At 40.6% G+C, this 17,662-nt stretch overlaps 1 protein-coding gene across 1 annotated transcript in view; it reads right to left on the minus strand.

Moving 5' to 3' along the window:
• The window catches only part of LOC126183489 (cytochrome P450 4C1-like), a 242,223-nt gene that overhangs the window by 98,985 nt on the left and 125,576 nt on the right, over positions 1–17,662 (minus strand). The window contains exon 3 of the mRNA XM_049925522.1: positions 1,260–1,435. Within this exon, the coding sequence (XP_049781479.1) occupies positions 1,260–1,434 (175 nt within the window). The 5' untranslated portion in view covers position 1,435. The remainder of the gene's footprint in view (positions 1–1,259; positions 1,436–17,662) is intronic.

Genomic DNA, 17,662 nt, shown 5'->3' on the forward strand with positions numbered 1-17,662 from the left:
ACAAAAGAAAAGAAAATATGAACAGGACTCGATCCAGCGAGCCACCGATTGTAGTGTTTGAACGGTAACCACATGACCGCTGCCAACTCGTGCACAGGATCGCAGCGGATTGGTACATAGATGACGCGTAAAATTTCTCTTGGGATTTTCTCGAAATCATCTAAGCTATATGCCTTGCCGCTTGCACATTATGGTGTCCTAATGGACTACTAAAAGTGTACAAAGTTCGAAGTAAACCATGATCCGAACTTCGTGGTCTCCCCTTGTAAGACAGATAATAACTACTCTGTCTCTACATATACTCCGCTGGCCTCTATGAGGTGTTTAGTGTTGAGTACATACGATGCTAAATTTATTGATGGCAGATGCAGTCCATCACATTTAAAAGCAAACTAACTGCGAAAGGTATTTCAGGAGTGGGGAAGGCATTCCCAACACATATTGCCAATAGTAAAACCTATGAATAACGTTTATTAGTAATAGAAGAATCTATGAATAACATTGCTGCTGTATGAAAATACAGAAAAGTAGCAAAAGTCGTTTATGATTCTGCACTTCCATCTACTGCACATTACAGATCGTGACATTTCCAACAATTCCAGTGAATTCACGTCTCAGCAAATGTTTACGATTGCACTTGAAGGAAGAATTTGCACTAATACTGTGGTACTTTTGCATCAGAATAAAAGAGGTTGCGGCCCTGTTTTTATATTTCTATCTTTAGCCGATAATGGAATTTTTGGTTGCAAATTGATGTAAAGCTTTTAATCTTCCGTTATTATTATCCTAGTATTGTCTTTAATCTCTACAGTAATAAGAACTTCCTTTTATGGTGCTTAGAAACAGTTTTAACAGTTCTGGCTTAAACTGAAAAAGATGGATTTGTTTTTTATTTGAATTTCTAAAAATTTAAAAGAACGAAGATAAGAGTTGAACATACCGTCGAGATGTATGGTAAGGAAATCGCACATGATTCATTGAAGGTACCGCACCGGCTCTCATCTTAAACGATTTTACGAAATAAAGGGAAAACTAAATCTGAATGGCAGGACAAGAAGTTGATCCTCCGTCGTCCGGAAACGAGTTCAGCGACTTAGCACTCTGCCACCTCCCTTGGTGAAATACCATTGCTAATTTTATATTACAAAAGACATGGGTCTCTATGATTTCCGCCTAGAAAAACAAATTTCTAAGAATAGCTAAACAAAGTTTATTTATGTTTCTTATGATATAATAGCAAATAGCAATAGATTTCTTACCGAGTGCATTCCCTTTTCCGAATTCGAAGGTATTACCAAGCAACGGCCAGCCTTTAGGTCCTGGAATATGTGCAAGCCTAGATGCCAACTGTTTCTGCGCTTTCAGCAATTTCCAAACCTGCTGGATCACCAGAACGACGGCAACCGTTGCTAGAATGTTCACCACGATATCCATCCTGTGAACAGAGTTTATTAGCAGTGACAAATGTAGTCAACGAAGTTTCGAGACTTGCAAGAAGAAGAGTAAAGATCGATTGCTGTTTAATTCAAACTGAAAAACTACATTCGAGTAATAGGCAAACAGAATACACTTGCACTGATAAATTCCCAGAAGCTTAAGAGAGACAAAAGAATATGCTAACAGCAAATAATAAAGAGAAATTTAAAAATTTTTCGTTTAACTTTTCATGCAGGCTTACCCTGAAGTGGGTCACTCATGTTGATATAGTCATACGCTTATCAGTAGAAAGCTTCCGCCTTGTATTTGAAGAAGTCTCTTCATACCGCTTGCAGCAGAGACATGGCTTGAGTTTAGCGTTCTTTCCAGATCTGTGAACCCTGGTAGGTATTTTTTCTGACATATGGGAGGTTTACAAAGTAAGGAGTGACAAACGTTCTCCGTGCGTTGACCCACATTTGGTGCAGCGCTCTTCCCGCGACAGTGTTCACCTCGTATTGATCGCTGATGGGACCACAATAAGATTACGGTGCGGCCTTTTACCTCAACGGCTCTAATTCAGTATTCACGAAGTTAGACAAAACACTGTACTGTTTCATTAGAACCGGTATCGGAGTGATGCCTTCTACATCGATCAATACTTGTTTTTTGGAAACAGCTGAAATGCCTCTCCATATACGGCGGCAGGTCATGGGGGATAAATTAATATTGCAGCAAATAAAATCTTTGGAGCTCTCAGTTGATCAGAAATTAAATGTCATACAGAACTTCTTCGAACCAGTTATTTCTTACCTATCGAAACAAAAAATGCGCTACTGGATAGTAACCGCTGGCCGGCCGGAGTGGCCGAGCGGTTAAAGGCGCTACAGTCTGGAACCGCACGACCGCTACGGTCGCAGGTTCGAATCCTGCCTCGGGCATGGATGTGTGTGATGTCCTTAGGTTAGTTAGGTTTAAGTAGTTCTAAGTTCTAGGGGACTTATGACCACAGCAGTTGAGTCCCATAGTGCTCAGAGCCATTTGAGCCATATTAACCGCTACTTAATACGAATACGTTCTTACCTCCCAGTTCCTCTGGCTAAACCAAACCAACACTTCAATTTTCCTATCTCTTAGCAACTCGCTTTATGCAATATCCATCTGATTCCCAATGTGAAACGCTAAACACCAACAACACTGGCCGAGCGGTTCTAGGCGCTACAGTCTGGAACCGCGCGACCGCTACGGTCGCAGGTTCGAATCCTGCCTCCTGCATGGATGTGTGTGATGTCCTTAGGTTAGTTAGGTTTAAGTAGTTCTAAGTTCTAGGGGACTGATGACCTCAGAAGTTAAGTCCCATAGTGCCCATAGCCATTTTGAACCAACAACACATTCTCGTCAACCGTGAAAATCCAGAGTCCAGATGGGCTTCAAATTTTCGCCGAGTGGTCGACAACAACTGACCACTGTACATGTATAGCGCCTTCTTTCGTTGTGATCTCTAAGAAGAATGATCATTCATACTCCCCCAGAATACGTCATTATTTGTCGCATAGGCTGACCTTTCCAGTTCGACAGGCTAACTGATCTAAACCAGATATTCCTCATATCTGACGCGGTACGTGTTCCAGTGGGTCACTACGACCCGACAACGCTGAGGAAGGATTACGTTCATTATTTATATAAGAATATACACTCGCCCGCATCTCGTGGTCGTGCGGTAGCGTTCTCGCTTCCCACGCCCGGGTTCCCGGGCTCGATTCCCGGCGGGGTCAGGGATTTTCTCTGCCTCGTGATGGCTGGGTGTTGTGTGATGTCCTTAGGTTAGTTAGATTTAAGTAGTTCTAAGTTCTAGGGGACTGATGGCCATAGACGTTAAGTCCCATAGTGCTCAGAGCCATTTGAACCATTTTAAGAATATACAGCCTACAGTTGCAGGTTAACTTTATCGTTTACCTAGGTTTCAACGTTAGTAGTAACGTCTTCTTCAGAACATAAAATATTATTTAAATGTTTGCCTAAAACAAGCCGTGTCCTAAGTCAACTTTATAAAACTTGATGCATATACATAAAGTTGACTTAGGACATGGCTTGTTTTAGGCAAACATTTAAATAATATTTTATATTCTGAAGAAGACGTTATTACTAACGTTGAAACCTAGGTAAACGATAAAGTTAACCTGCAACTGTAGGCTGTATATTCTTATATAAACAGTATCAGTTGCTGTCGCTGCATAAAAATGTTAAAAACGTTCATTATGTTGGTTGAGCAACAGTGGAACAGAACTTCTGAGAATTTTTCCTGAATACCGTAGCACAAAGACCTCCAACAAATGGAGTACGTGTAATTCTTTGTACAAAATACAAGGAACATCAGCAATCATTTTTTGTTTTTTGGTCTGTTTTTTTCGCAGTCGCAATTACGCAACTAATGTAGATTATATACCGTCCTTTGCGACTGTGATAAAAATCTCATAAGCGTTTCAATTTCTTTCAAAGCATGTATAGTGATTACTGTAACAATTTGGTGTTCTTACAAACATATTTATCAATATCGTACACAGTTCTCATGCTTTACGGTACTACTATTAAACAGTATTAAATTACTCATGATATTTGCATCCTGCTTCATTCCTAATGTTCTTCCACAAATAGTTGATCGAATTCCAAAACGTTGCACTCTACTTACTCTGGATAAATTTTTGTTTCCATGTTGCGTAGATGCACTTATATATCTAGTGTAATTTGTTGTTGTGACGCTGCGAAGTGGGAACATCTTTTGCTTTCTTTCCTGTGCCTGTGGAAGCGCCCGCTATGCCTGTGTGTGCGTGTCAGAGTCAATGCATCCACACACGTCCCTAACCTTAAAGCAATAACGTATGTCGCGTGGAAGAAAAAGAGTGGGAAGAAACACGATGGCAGGTGGGCTGAAACCTACCTCATCCTGACAGTACCACCTTCAAGCTGCTCTCCCCAATCCCCTTTTTTCCAGGAAACTGTGAACATGTGGACATGCGATAAGCAGCGTTTCCCTTTCCTAGCGTTTATTCCGTCGTGCGAGACCCAGTGTTTTTCTGATATGACAGAAGTGTTTTATTTTAAATGTGTGACCTGATGCCCTTCGTGTCACCGCAGTCATTAGTACCCCAGAGGAGGGAACTGGTGTGTCTATGAATCATGTGAAGTCTATTCTGTATGCTATCTTTGAAATATCTGTGCTTCGTATTTTCTGATGCGGAGATTAGTGACCTACACATAGCATGTCTAAAACAGGGTGGAAAACCGATTACCCCCAGCCCCCCCCCCCCCCCCCCACACACACACATTTGCCAGTATGTCACACTAACAACCGTTAATCCGGATGTGGCTCACCTCTGTGTCGCAAACTAGCACAGTGCTCTTTAAAGCTATACCTTACCTAAGCCCGGTTGTCCGCGTTCCGCGCTTGGTTGGCGGACCCGCCTCGATGTTTTACAGCCGCGCGAGATTAGCCGAGGGGTCTTAGGCGCTGCAGTCATGAACTCTGCGGCTGATCCCGGCGGAGGTTCGAGTCCTCCCTCGGGCATGGGTGTGTATGTTTGTCCTTAGGATAATTTAGATTAAGTAGTGTGTAAGCTTAGGGACTGATGACCTTAACAGTCAAGTCCCATAAGATTTCACACACATTTGAACTTTTTTTTTATGGTTTACACAGTCGGGCGCATCCGTGTGGTTCTGTGCAGTCGAACGAAGGTGGAGCTCTGCGCACTGTGCTCTGTGATCTGTGCTGTAATACACTGTTTTGTTTGGCCCTCGGCAATTAAGCTCCGACGGCGAGGTGAAGAAGAGGTTCATAACTTTCTGAACAGCATAGCGACGAGCTGGTATGACATGGGCATACAAAAACTGCCACAGCCTCTACAAAAATCCATCGACAGAAATGGTGATTACGTAGAAAAATAGATAAATGTTCAAGCTGCAGACTGATGTAAACCATTGTAGAAATAAACAGGTCTATGTACTTATAAAAAAATAGGAGACCTTATTTTTGGGATTACCCTCGTAATAAAGTGCTTACCTTATTTGAACACTGTGGTCCTCCAAGACTAACCAAGCTTAGAGCAAAGTCTACAAAGAAGCCATGGATTACTCAAGGAATAGAGGTTTCTTGTAAAACAAAAAGAAAACTCTATCTATCAATCCGAAACAGTTCTGATGTTGATGCTATAGCACAATTACACGAAATACTTCAAAATATTAAAGACTGTAATATGGACATCAAAGCAAATATATTACAAGGAAACATAGTCATATCAGATAACAAAATAAAGACAATACGGGATATAGTGAAGGAGGAGATCGGTAGAACCATACATGAAGAGGGACAAATAGCATTTAGAGTAAATGATACATTGGTGACAGATGTGTATAGTGTTGCAGAACTTTTTAACAAACATTTCATAACTGTTACTGAAAAGATGGGATTGTCAGGTTCTGCAGGTGCTACTATGGAATACCTAAGACCAGACATTTCAAGCAACTTTCATAATATGAATTTGACCCTCACTACCCCAGCAGAGGTAATGTTCATCATAAAATCTGTAAAATCAAAAACATCTAGTGGGTGTGATGAAATATCAACAAAGTTAATTAAAGAATGTGATTCTGAATTAAGTAACATATTAAGCTATCTGTGTAACCAGTCGTTTATCAGTGGAATATTTCCTGAATGGTTGAAATATGCTGAAGTGAAGCCACTGTTTAAGAAGGGTGATAAAGAAACAGCATCAAATTTCCATCCATTTTCACTTTGGCAGCATTCTCAAAAATTTTCGGAAAGGTAATGTACAATCGGCTTTATAAGCATCTTATCGCAAATAACATACTGTCAAAGTCACAGTTCGGATTTCTAAAGGTTTCTGATTTTGAGAAGGCTATCTACACTTACAGTGAAAATGTACTTTATTCATTAGGCAAAAAAAAAAAAAATTGCAGGCAAATGGTATATTTTGTGATCTGTCAAAGGCATTTGACTGTGTAAATCACAATATCCTTTAAAGTGAATTAGAATATTATGGTGTAACAGGAAATGCTGCAAAATGATTCAGATCTTATATCTCTGGCAGGAGACAAAGGGTGTTATTCGGAAAGAGCCATGTATTATGATATCAGGCATCATCCAACTGGAAACTAATTACATGTGGGGTCCCACAAGGTTCCATCTTAGGGCCCTTACTTTTTCCTGTGTATATCAATGACCTTTCGTCAGTAACATTACCAGATGCCATGTTTGTTTGTTTTTTTTGACGACGATACAAACATTGCAATAAATATCAAATCATGTGTGGTCTTAGAAAGATCGGCTAATAAAATATTTGTGGACATTAATCACTGGTTCTCTGCCAATTCTTTGTCACTAAACTTTAAAAAACACACTACATGCGGTTCAGAACTTGTAAGGGATGTCCCACGAGTATATACCTAACAGACAATGACAAGCAGATAGAAGAAGTGGACAGTGTTAAATTCTTGGGATTACAGCTTGATAATAAATTCAACTGGGAGGAGCACACCACAGAACTGCTGAAGTTTCTTAACAAATCTCTATTTGTATTGCGAATTGTTTCAGACATAGGGGATATAAAAATGAAAAAGCTGGCATACTGTGCTTACTTTCATTCGATAATGTCATATGGGATTATTTTTGGGGTAATCCATCAAGCCAAGCTAAAGTTTTCCAGGCACAAAAACGTGCAATAAGATTTATAAGTGGTGTGAATTCAAGAACATCCTGCAGAAGCCTGTTTAGGGAACTGGGGATACTAACTACTGCTTCCCAATCTATTTATTCCTTAATGAAACTTGTCATTAAAAATATATCACTTTTTCAAACCAGCAGCTTAATTTATGGAATCAGTACTAGAAATAAGAATAATCTTCACAAGGATTTAAAGTCACTTACTCTTGTACAAAAAGGTGTGCATTATTTAGGAACACACATTTTCAATAACTTCCCAGCAGGCATAAAAAACTTAACAACCAATTAAATTCAGTTTAAGAGAAGCCTAAAGGATTTATTCATGGCCAACTCCTTCCACTCCATTGCTGAATTTTTCAGTGGAACCAACTGATATATAAGTACAATCTAACTTCTGCTCCATTTCAGTGCAGTAATGTGTTCATTGTAAATAAGTATTGTAGCGGTTCTATTATATGTTTATTGCCTCATAAAAACTTTTTTTTTAATTTTAAATTCAGTGCATTAATGCGATCTTTTTCAGTTGTAAATATTTGTCATGTATTATCGTTTTTCTGACATGTTCTACATCCTGAAGGACCTCGTCACTATGGACCAATTGGAATGAAAGTAAATCTAATCTGATCTAATTTCTGTAGTCAATGCTGAGCGACGCTTGAGATTTTTTGTTACTTTTATGGGTTTACGTTACTTACACTGTAAATAAACCTAAAAATGCTCATAATATTGTGTTTTCATAAAATTTATGAAAACGAAAACCAAAGGAAAATTTGGGATTGCAAATAAATTTACAAAGAAGGATGTACATACAGCGTTCGCGATGACTCTCCAAATAATGTTCCAAGAAGGAATTGCAATTAAAGCGTATAACACTTCGTATTACGTTAGTTTCATTTCAACCTTCGAACAGCCCTCGGCAGCTGCACATGAACAGTGGATTCCTGGTATGGGTAAAATTGTCACGACGAGAGAGTAAAATGAATCACATCCCGAGAAGACAGTATGAAAACGTATTTAATTGTACATCTCCAGATATCTTCTCTCTAATATTTGGCGGAATGACACGGTATGCATGGTTTACTGCCAGACTGTGCGATGAGAGAGAAACTTTTATGAATGTCAACCAAGTTTTCCTTTCTGCAGAAACCTTAAAACAGCCATCTAATTGTAAAAATGCAGCGTTTATAACCTGAGCAAGATGCCGAAACGATAACTGCTTCCCTTGTTTCTACAAAGATATCACTCCTGCATGTGTATTTCATGAACTGAAAAATAAGGAAAGTATCTGATTTTGTACAATTTTAAACATTGCTGTAAGCCAGCAACCGTACAAGAATATGATTTGTTTAATACACCCAATAGGTTGCAATAAAATTTAACTTGATATGTTATCGACACCGACTATGGGCGTCTTCATCAGAACAACCAAAAACGATTACCTACAAAGATTACAAAACTATTGACATAGAGAAAAACCAAGAATAGACGTTTGTTACCCAGAGCAAATTTGTGAGGTGACTGTACTCACATGTCGTGGAGATGAAAACAGATTTACGAGCAAGATGCTCTCGTCATATGAAATAACTTCTTAAAATCACGTTTAAGAAATATATAAAAATTACAATTATTGAAAACTGATATAACAATGGTACTTGGTAAAAATTATAGCTACATGACGTAGCAGACTGTACGCCGCTATGAGCCGTAAGAGGAAACAGGCACTGGAGGTGGCATCACACAGAGGATCACAGGCCGAAGTTGCTACAATGTGGACATGAAACAAGTCGCGCCATCGATTAACAATCGAAGAAATTAAGCCTCACATTAACAAAATGTCAACAGCCACTATTATGCAAAATAAAAATGTATGCAGGACAATGGAAACGCAAATATTCTATACATTTTGTGTGAAAACAAATTGCAACGTAATAACCGATGTGGAGAGAGGAAGACCATATTAGAGACTACTCTGTGGAAATCGAGGAGTCAGATTTAGGAGTTTGTAAGTAAGGGCATTATAGCATTAAAGAATTTTTTGTTATGTAGCTGCAACTTCTCATTCACAATGAAACCATCATTAAGAGAAAGGTGTTCGAAAATTTCTAATTCTTCACGGATATAAAGTCTGAAGCCTTTCTTTTCTGTGTGCGGGAGAATGACGTCATGAACTTCTTTAGGCTAACTTTATGTTCGAAGTTCTCGTGTACATCTTACAATCCCTTCCTGGACTTTTATTTGGAATCCCAAATTTCCCTTTGCCTTTGCATTTAATTCATTTTCTGAAAATATTAATACTTACACTATATTAAGTATTATTTCGATATATTTGGAGAGTAAGTAAAGTAAATATTTAAAGCAGAACAAGTAGAAATAGAGACTCGACCCACGACCAGTGGATTACCGTTCTGTACTCTTCTGCTGCGCCAACTGCAGCCCGGGAGCTACACTAATATACACTGAAGAGCCAAGGAAACTGGTACACCTGCCTAATATCGTCTACGGCCCCAGCGAGCGCGCAGGAGTGCCGCAACACGACGTGGCATGCAGTCGACTAATGTCTAAAGTAGTACTGGAGGGAATTGACACCATGAATCCTGCAGGGCTGTCCATAAATCTGTAAGAGTACTAGGGGGTGGAGATTTCTTCTGAACAGTACGCTGCAAGGCATCCCAGATATGCTCAATAATGTTCATGTCTGAGAAGTATCCTGGGCAGCGTAAGTGTTTAAACTCAGAAGAGTGTTCCTGGAGCCATTCTGTAGCAATTCTGGACGCATGAGGTGTCGCTTTGTCCTGCTGTAATTGCCCATCTCAGTCGGAATGCATATGGACACGAATGGATGCAGGTGATCAGACAGTATGCTTACGTACGTGTCACCTGTCAGAGTCGTAACTATACGTATCGGGGGTCACATACCACTCAAACTGCACATGCCCCGCATCATTACAGAGCCTCCACCGGCTCGAACAGTCCGCTGATGACATGCAGAGTCGATGGATTCATGAGGTTGTCTACATGCTCGTACACGTCCATCCGCTCGATCCAATTTGAAACGAGTCTCGTCCGATCAGGCAACATGTTTCCAGTCATCAACAGTCCAATGTTGGTGATGACGGCCCCGACGAGGCTAAAGGTTTGTGTTGTGCAGACACCAAGGGTACTTAAGTGCGTCTTCCCCTCCGAAAGCCCATATCGATGATGTTTCGTTGTATGGTTCGCAGGCTGACACTTTTTAATGGTTCTGCACTGATATCTGCAGCAATTTGGGGAAGGGTTGCACTTTTGTCACATTGAACGAATTCTCTTCAGCCGTCATTCGTTCCGTTCTTGCAGGATCTTTTTTCTGCCGCGGCGATATCGGAGATCTGATGCTTTAGCAGATTTCTGAAATGCACGGTACACTCGTGAAATGGTCGTACGGCAAAATCCCCACTTCATCGCCACCTCGGAGATGCTGTGTCCCATGGCTCGTGCGCCGACTATAACACCACGTTCAAACTCATTTAAATCTTGATAGCCTGCCGTTGTAGCAGCAGTAACCCATCGAACAACTGCGCCAGACACTCGTTGTCTTATATAGGCGTTGCCGACCACAGTGCCGTATTCTATCTGTTTATATATCTCTGTATTTGAATATGCATGCCTATACTAGTTTCTTTGGTGCTTCAGTTTATTTTACTCTTGCCTCGCCGAACCCGCGCCAAAAATGTATTTTTTTCTAAACACTTGGCCGTCTGGTGTTCCGACTTATGTCAGTCTCATTTCTAGCCAAGCCCAGCACATACCATGAACTTGGACGAAATCGGTGATGACAAGTAGGCGCGGTCGTGTCGTAAGTCAGGTATCAGTAGCTCCACAATGACAGCGTCACTCGCTGCACGCAGTAATGAAGTAAATGAAGGCATAGCGCAGAGCTCATATCACATGCTTGAAATGCATTCTAAATCGCGAATATGGACAACCATCAGCTGTATATTGGAAAGAAGTCAGTGAAAATTTGTGCCGGAGTGGGACTCGAACACGGATTTTCCGCTCATAGCGAGCGGTCGCGTTTCCTTTAGGCTATCCGAGCATGACTCATGGCCAGACCCAAAATTCCATACGTCGCCAACCATTTGTCTACAACCTGCACTCGAACATTTATTATGTATATATTGGGCCTACTAGCTATTTACCTGTGGCTATGCTCATGTGTGCACGTGTCATATACTAAACGCATCTCCTTTTCCCCCCTCTCTATGCTCATGTCCTCTTCCACCCTCTATCTGCTCATCCGTGCATATCTGCTTGCATACCACCTGGAGACATTCTAATACTACCTGCACAACATGCTCGTCATGCAGGACAGCTGACATGTCAGGCATTACCAGCCTTCTCACCCCTAGCCTCACCCCACCGGTGAGACTGACAAGTAACGAGTTAATATTGCTCTGTCATCCAGTTTTAGGCTATGTTTAAAATGTCAGATTTCTAGCTTACAGGGAAGTTCATTTAAAATTAAATGTGGAATTTGTACTGAACAGGCAGACAGACAAGAAAGGGACCTAATAAAAAAAATGTTAAAAGCCACTCGCATATGTCAAAAACTTGTGACATATTTCACTATAACGTAGTGCAGATTGCACCTTGATAGGTTTTCTAGTTCTCTATATGTTTGACATGGCCTCTCTTAGCCGCCTCACCCTGCGTAGAAGCTGAAGCTCTTCAAACAGATAGTAAACTCACAAAATGCGTCGTGCTTAGCACAATGAATCAGCAATCAAAAAGTAAGTATTAGCATATTTTTGTTTATTCTCAAGAAGAATAAACTTCCATTACTTTTCAATTTTTCAGACATTTGATAACATATTTTGGTACAGTTCCAAGTATGCGTGCGAGTGTGTGTGTGTGTGTGTGTGTGTGTGTGTGTGTGTGTATGTGTGTGTGTGTGTGTGTGTGTGTGTGTGTGTGTGTAGTTTAGGGGCACTATCAACGGCCAATTAATTAATGGTGTACGGTTGTCTGTTACGAATTTCCTCTTGATGAACACATATTAATATTAGTTGCATTATGCAGTAATAACAATGAAAGATAAAGTAAAAGAATGTCGTAAATTGCTATAAGGAAAAACAATGAGTAAATTTTCGTAAAGGAGAATTAGTCATAAGCGTCTACTCGTCGAAGCTGTCACAGCATTGGAAATTTTGATGGTTCAAATGGCTCTAAGCACTATGGGACTTAACATATGAGGTCATCAGTCCCCTAGACTTAGAACTACTTAAACCTAACTAACATAAGGAAATCACACACATCCATTCCCGAGGCAGGATTCGAACCTGCGACCGTAGCAGCAGCGCGGTTCAGGATTGAAACGCCTAGAACCGCTCGGCCACAGCCGCTGGCCGGAAATTTTGAGTGAAGAGGAAACACCTTCTGGTAAATTCATATTTGTATCTGATAAACCTAAAGCCATAAACAGTTGTAGGCAACTTATTGTTTCACGACAGTAAATAGTCCTATAAGAAACGATGCTATGAAAATCTTATCCTAAGAGCAAATTTGGTGATGATCAATGCAGACTGTATTACGCTTGGCCTCTATATACTATGTAGAGGACGCAACCTATCAAAGTATACACAGACTTGTCCGTACAGCGTAGTGCATGTAGCGCTAGTAAGCGATACTAGGAGGTGTGCAGGAGTCAGATAAAATCTCCAAACTGGATTTGCAAGTGTTATTCTAGGATACCGGCTGACCTAGGTGTCATTTTACGCAGTGCTTCACACTCATTTAGTAGAATTTCGAGCTAACTAAGAACCATGGCCTCAGAGAACCAAGATGCACACAGTTGTACATAAAAATATATGATACAGTTACGTAAGATTTACGGAATATTACGCGCACTGTATTCCACATTCCTCCCTTAGATTACGAAGACGCTCAGGCATCAGGAAGACATCTGGCCACAGAAAAAATGAAGATTTACGTTGAGCAAAGATTCATTACTGTGGACCCTACAAACCGGAGTAAAAAGAAAAAAAAAAAAAGAAACCAGGAAAGAAAGACGGTCTAAACAGAGTTACATGTGATGAAAGATACGCAGAGTCTCTAGACAGCCTTCAAAGGCAGTAAATAAATCCATACAGAGTCGGAACGTTCCAGTCAGTTTATTAAATCATCGCCATTCGAGCACTAAGTCAAAAATATGTAAGTGTCTGTGCACTGTTGCTTAGTTTCAGATGAAGAAATGAATCCGGATAACGTAGACAGAATCGCTCTCACACCAGGAAATACGTAAAACCCGCGATATCGGGGTTTACATTGACCCGCTATCGTCGGGGATGTGATTAAGTGTCCTACCTTGACCGATGTACCGTGCGGAAGCTATGACAGGCGCGTTGGTTCCTCGTGCGCAAGGGCGCAGGCCAAGGTTACTCCATTTGCCTTGCAGTACAACTTTCGCTTTGCCTACATCAGGTCTACCTTTTTGCACTGCGTTCTGTTTAACGTCATATGTCTGTCAGACTGCTGACATTTTACTGATGATATGTTATTTTCGGGGTACTTAATGAGCAGAGCACGTAACATACGCAACGCTTTTCACGTCTTCTGATGCAGTAGCAGACGATTGCATTTGTAATAGAATTAAGCAAAATATGCTATTTATTGTGGTTTAACGCTTCGATGGAAGGCGGAAGGGGATCTAGGTTTATTTCCACAAGTTAAATGTCATTATACACAAAATGTACTTACTTTTGCGATAAGGGACTTAATTTATTTGACTATCCGTATCGACAACTGAATCCGATTGCTTCCATCTGCGATGTCACTGTTCTAATGCTGAGCCTTTCCTCAGCCTACGGAGCTATAATTTTTCTAAACTGTTTACACAGTGTCTCTGGAATATAATTTTTCTAAACTGTTTACACAGTGTCTCTGGAACATCTCTCCGTATTGGAGTTGCTAAATGAATTAATATTTAAAAATATATAGGGTGTTCAGCCGCACCTACCGCTGTCGTATTATGCAGCCCACAATGTTGTATCTGGCGTTTAAAAATCACGTTTGAGATGTCCGTATTCTCTCGCTCGATGTACAAAACTATTAGTCCTATAGACAAAATGAATAAGACCTTTTTCTAAAAAACTTAATGTATTTAAATTTTGTACTGGGATGCTTTTTCGAGTTATTCAAGAACAACGTACGAAAGTGACCTTTAAACGCACCTCTACCCCCACACTCATCCCTCACCAATAAGGATTTCCAGTATGTTGTTCGTTGCACACTCTCCAATCTCTGAACAAAAATTTCCGGCTATACGAACTATTTCCGAAATTCGACCTTTTTGGGTCTCAGTTGATTGGGCTATTTCGTACACATTATTAATTTAAACGTGCCCGTTAGGGTAATGAAAGAAAAACGACATTTGTAAACGTTACGCTAAGACTAATTACGTTCACAATTCGATTCAAACTTAACCCTTACAAGCACAGTAGTTTCGTAGTCGGAAGGCCTGGCTAATACAACGATGTAACTGTTTATTTATGCCGTCAAAATTCACAACGTTGTTAGGTAAAATTTCCACAAACAACAATTTTACTATTTCTAAGGGCTCCACTAAGTCGATGGTGTAAAAGGGCCAGTCAGTGAAGACTAAAACATATGTCTAATACGGGAAGTATTCTTACAGTCGCAAAGTTCTGTACAGTGATAGGAGAAAGTGCCATGAACATCATACTAGAAATCCTGGCCGGTAAAGGCTGAGTGTGGGAGTAGAGGTGCGTTTGAAGGCCACTTTCGTATGTTGTTCTTGAATGCCTCGAAAACTGCGACCCCTAGCGAAAACGTTTCCCAGTACAAATTTAACTGCATTAAACGTACGAAAAAAACTACCTGTTCATTTTTTTCTGTAGGACTAATTGTTTGCGTGTAGCGAGTGAAAGAACACGAAAATCTCGCGCATGGTTTTTGAAGGTCAGATATAACATTGCGAGTTGCTTAAAACGCGGCAGCTGAGTCACCCTGTGTATGCATTGTTTCGTTGTGTTCAGTTCATCTGACAGAGATAACAACAAATCTACGTTTGTATTTCGTGGAGCAGTTTACTTCTAATACATTCTTTTAACATGCTGCACCCCTACTCACACTCTGACACATGGAGAAATGTTGCTTTTACCTAGATTTGAGCAGCATTGAGACTAAGGACTATAGTTACCTCTGTAAGTTCAAAAAATGGTTCAAATGGCTCTAAGCACTATGGGACTTAACATTTGAGGTCATCAGTCCCCTAGACTTAGAACTACTTAAACCTAACTAACCTAAGGACATCACACACATCCATGCCGGAGTCAGGATTCGAACCTGCGACAGCATCAGCAGCGCTGTTCCGGACTGAAGCGCCTAGAGCCTCTCGGCTCTGTAAGTTAAGGAGATCTTCAATACCGACGAAAGAACGTGTCGTTATGGCGATACAGTTCCGTGTAAACTCGGATGCTACAACATGGAAGGAAGTGACATACATGGCGTGCTACGAACACTGGGCAACAGTTTCTGGATGTACGGGTTCTGATTTTGTGTTGTGTGCATCTGACACGTCATAGTAAAATTTTAGGCAAGTGAGATAGTTTAGAGAACATATTTGGATGACGTCACGTCTGGTCAAATGACTGTCGTATTTGAGGTGGGCCGCAGCACGCGTGAGGTGGTCCGGTAACTGAAGTTCGCCCGTAACATCATTCGAAGGCCATGGAGAAGTTTCTAGACTGTAGCACATATTAACCAGCAGTACATGTAAGCTTGAACACAAAAATCCAGTGCCAGGTTCAAAAAAATGGCTCTGAGCACTATGGGACTCAACTGCTGAGGTCATTAGTCCCCTAGAACTTAGAACTAGTTAAACCTAACTAACCTAAGGACATCACAAACATCCATGCCCGAGGCAGGATTCGAACCTGCGACCGTAGCGGTCTTGCGGTTCCAGACTGCAGCGCCTTTAACCGCACGGCCACTTCGACCGGCTGCCAGGTTCCTTTCCTTGCTTTAAGTGTCCTGTATAGAATCACATAAATTTCAACTGACTGCTACCAGAAATTACTTTTAATGATGCTCTTACTTCACGCTACAGACGTTTCTACGTATGTTAACTGCACAAACTCTCAGATTACACTTGATTACAGGTTATAATACACTTTTGCTCTATTGCGTCTTGAATGTCTTTTTTTAATTGATAATATAAATACTAGTGGATAAATATTAAGTTAACTGCTTTCTGTATCCAATTTTTAGAGATATCTGCTTTGCTACCATTTGCTCATGATCTGTGTGAAATACTCATTTTGAGCGAAGATAGAAAAGCTTTTGTCATTCACCAGGATTTAAGGAGTCACAAAAAACTTTTCGTGCACCTGACAGTTTTTTCCTTAAATAGGTATTAAAGAACGTCTCATTTCAATTAGATGCCCTACGTATACAATTATAGTTAGCGATGACTTCAAACTACACTCGGCACGATGGCTAAAATACATATTAAAATCGGTGGCTAGAATAAAACATAGTCTAAAATTGTGCTAAATGGTTCAAATGGCTCTGAGCACTATGCGACTTAACTTCTGAGGTCATCCGTCGCCTAGGACTTAGAACTAATTAAACCTAACTAACCTAAGGACATCACACACATCCATGCCCGAGGCAGGATTCGAACCTGCGACCGTAGCGGTAAATAATTGTGCTAAGCCTTTCACTGAAAATTATTTTGAATAATCGCTTTAGGAGACCATTCGAAGTCTAAATAGTTGTGGCAACATACTTAACTTCTTACCAACAAATAATCCTGAGGAAGTAGAGAGCGTCATGATGGGTAAAGGGATTGATGACCCGACAGCAATTGAGGTATCTATGGCAAATAAAACAATAAAAGACGGAGCAGATCCTCCTTGGTATACAAAACGGGTCAGAATACTGTTGCAGAAGCAACGAAAAACGCATGCTCCATTGAAATGAATGCGAAAACTCCAAGGTTGGCGATATTTTACAAAAACTAGAAATTTACATGGATATCAACGCGACCGTGTAAGGTTGCACAGTGGTTAGCCCATTGGACTTGCATCCGGGAGAACGACGGTTCAAATACCCACCAGATTTAGGTTTTCAGGGGTTTCCATAAACTGCTCCAGGTAAATACCGTGATGGTTACTTTGAAAAGGGCACGGTCGATCTCCTTCCCCATCCTTCCGTAATCCAAGCTAGTGCTCCGTCTCTAATGACCTCGCTATCGACGGGACGTTAAACTCTGATCTCCTCCTCCGCCTTCAATGCGAGAGGATCTTAATAGTTTCCACACCGAAATTCTGTCCCAAAATTGACAGAAAATTCCATAAAACTCCAGTCGTACATAAAGTACACAGTGACAAGACACAATTTATTGCATTCACTGCGCGATAGCAATGGTAATTTTAACGAAGACAGTGCCTTAAAGCAGAGTTACAACACACTGCTCTTCGAGATTACTTCACTAAAGATGACGCAGTAAAT

This window comes from Schistocerca cancellata, chromosome 4 (assembly GCF_023864275.1).
Source record: "Schistocerca cancellata isolate TAMUIC-IGC-003103 chromosome 4, iqSchCanc2.1, whole genome shotgun sequence".
NCBI classification, from domain to species: Eukaryota; Metazoa; Arthropoda; class Insecta; order Orthoptera; family Acrididae; genus Schistocerca; species Schistocerca cancellata.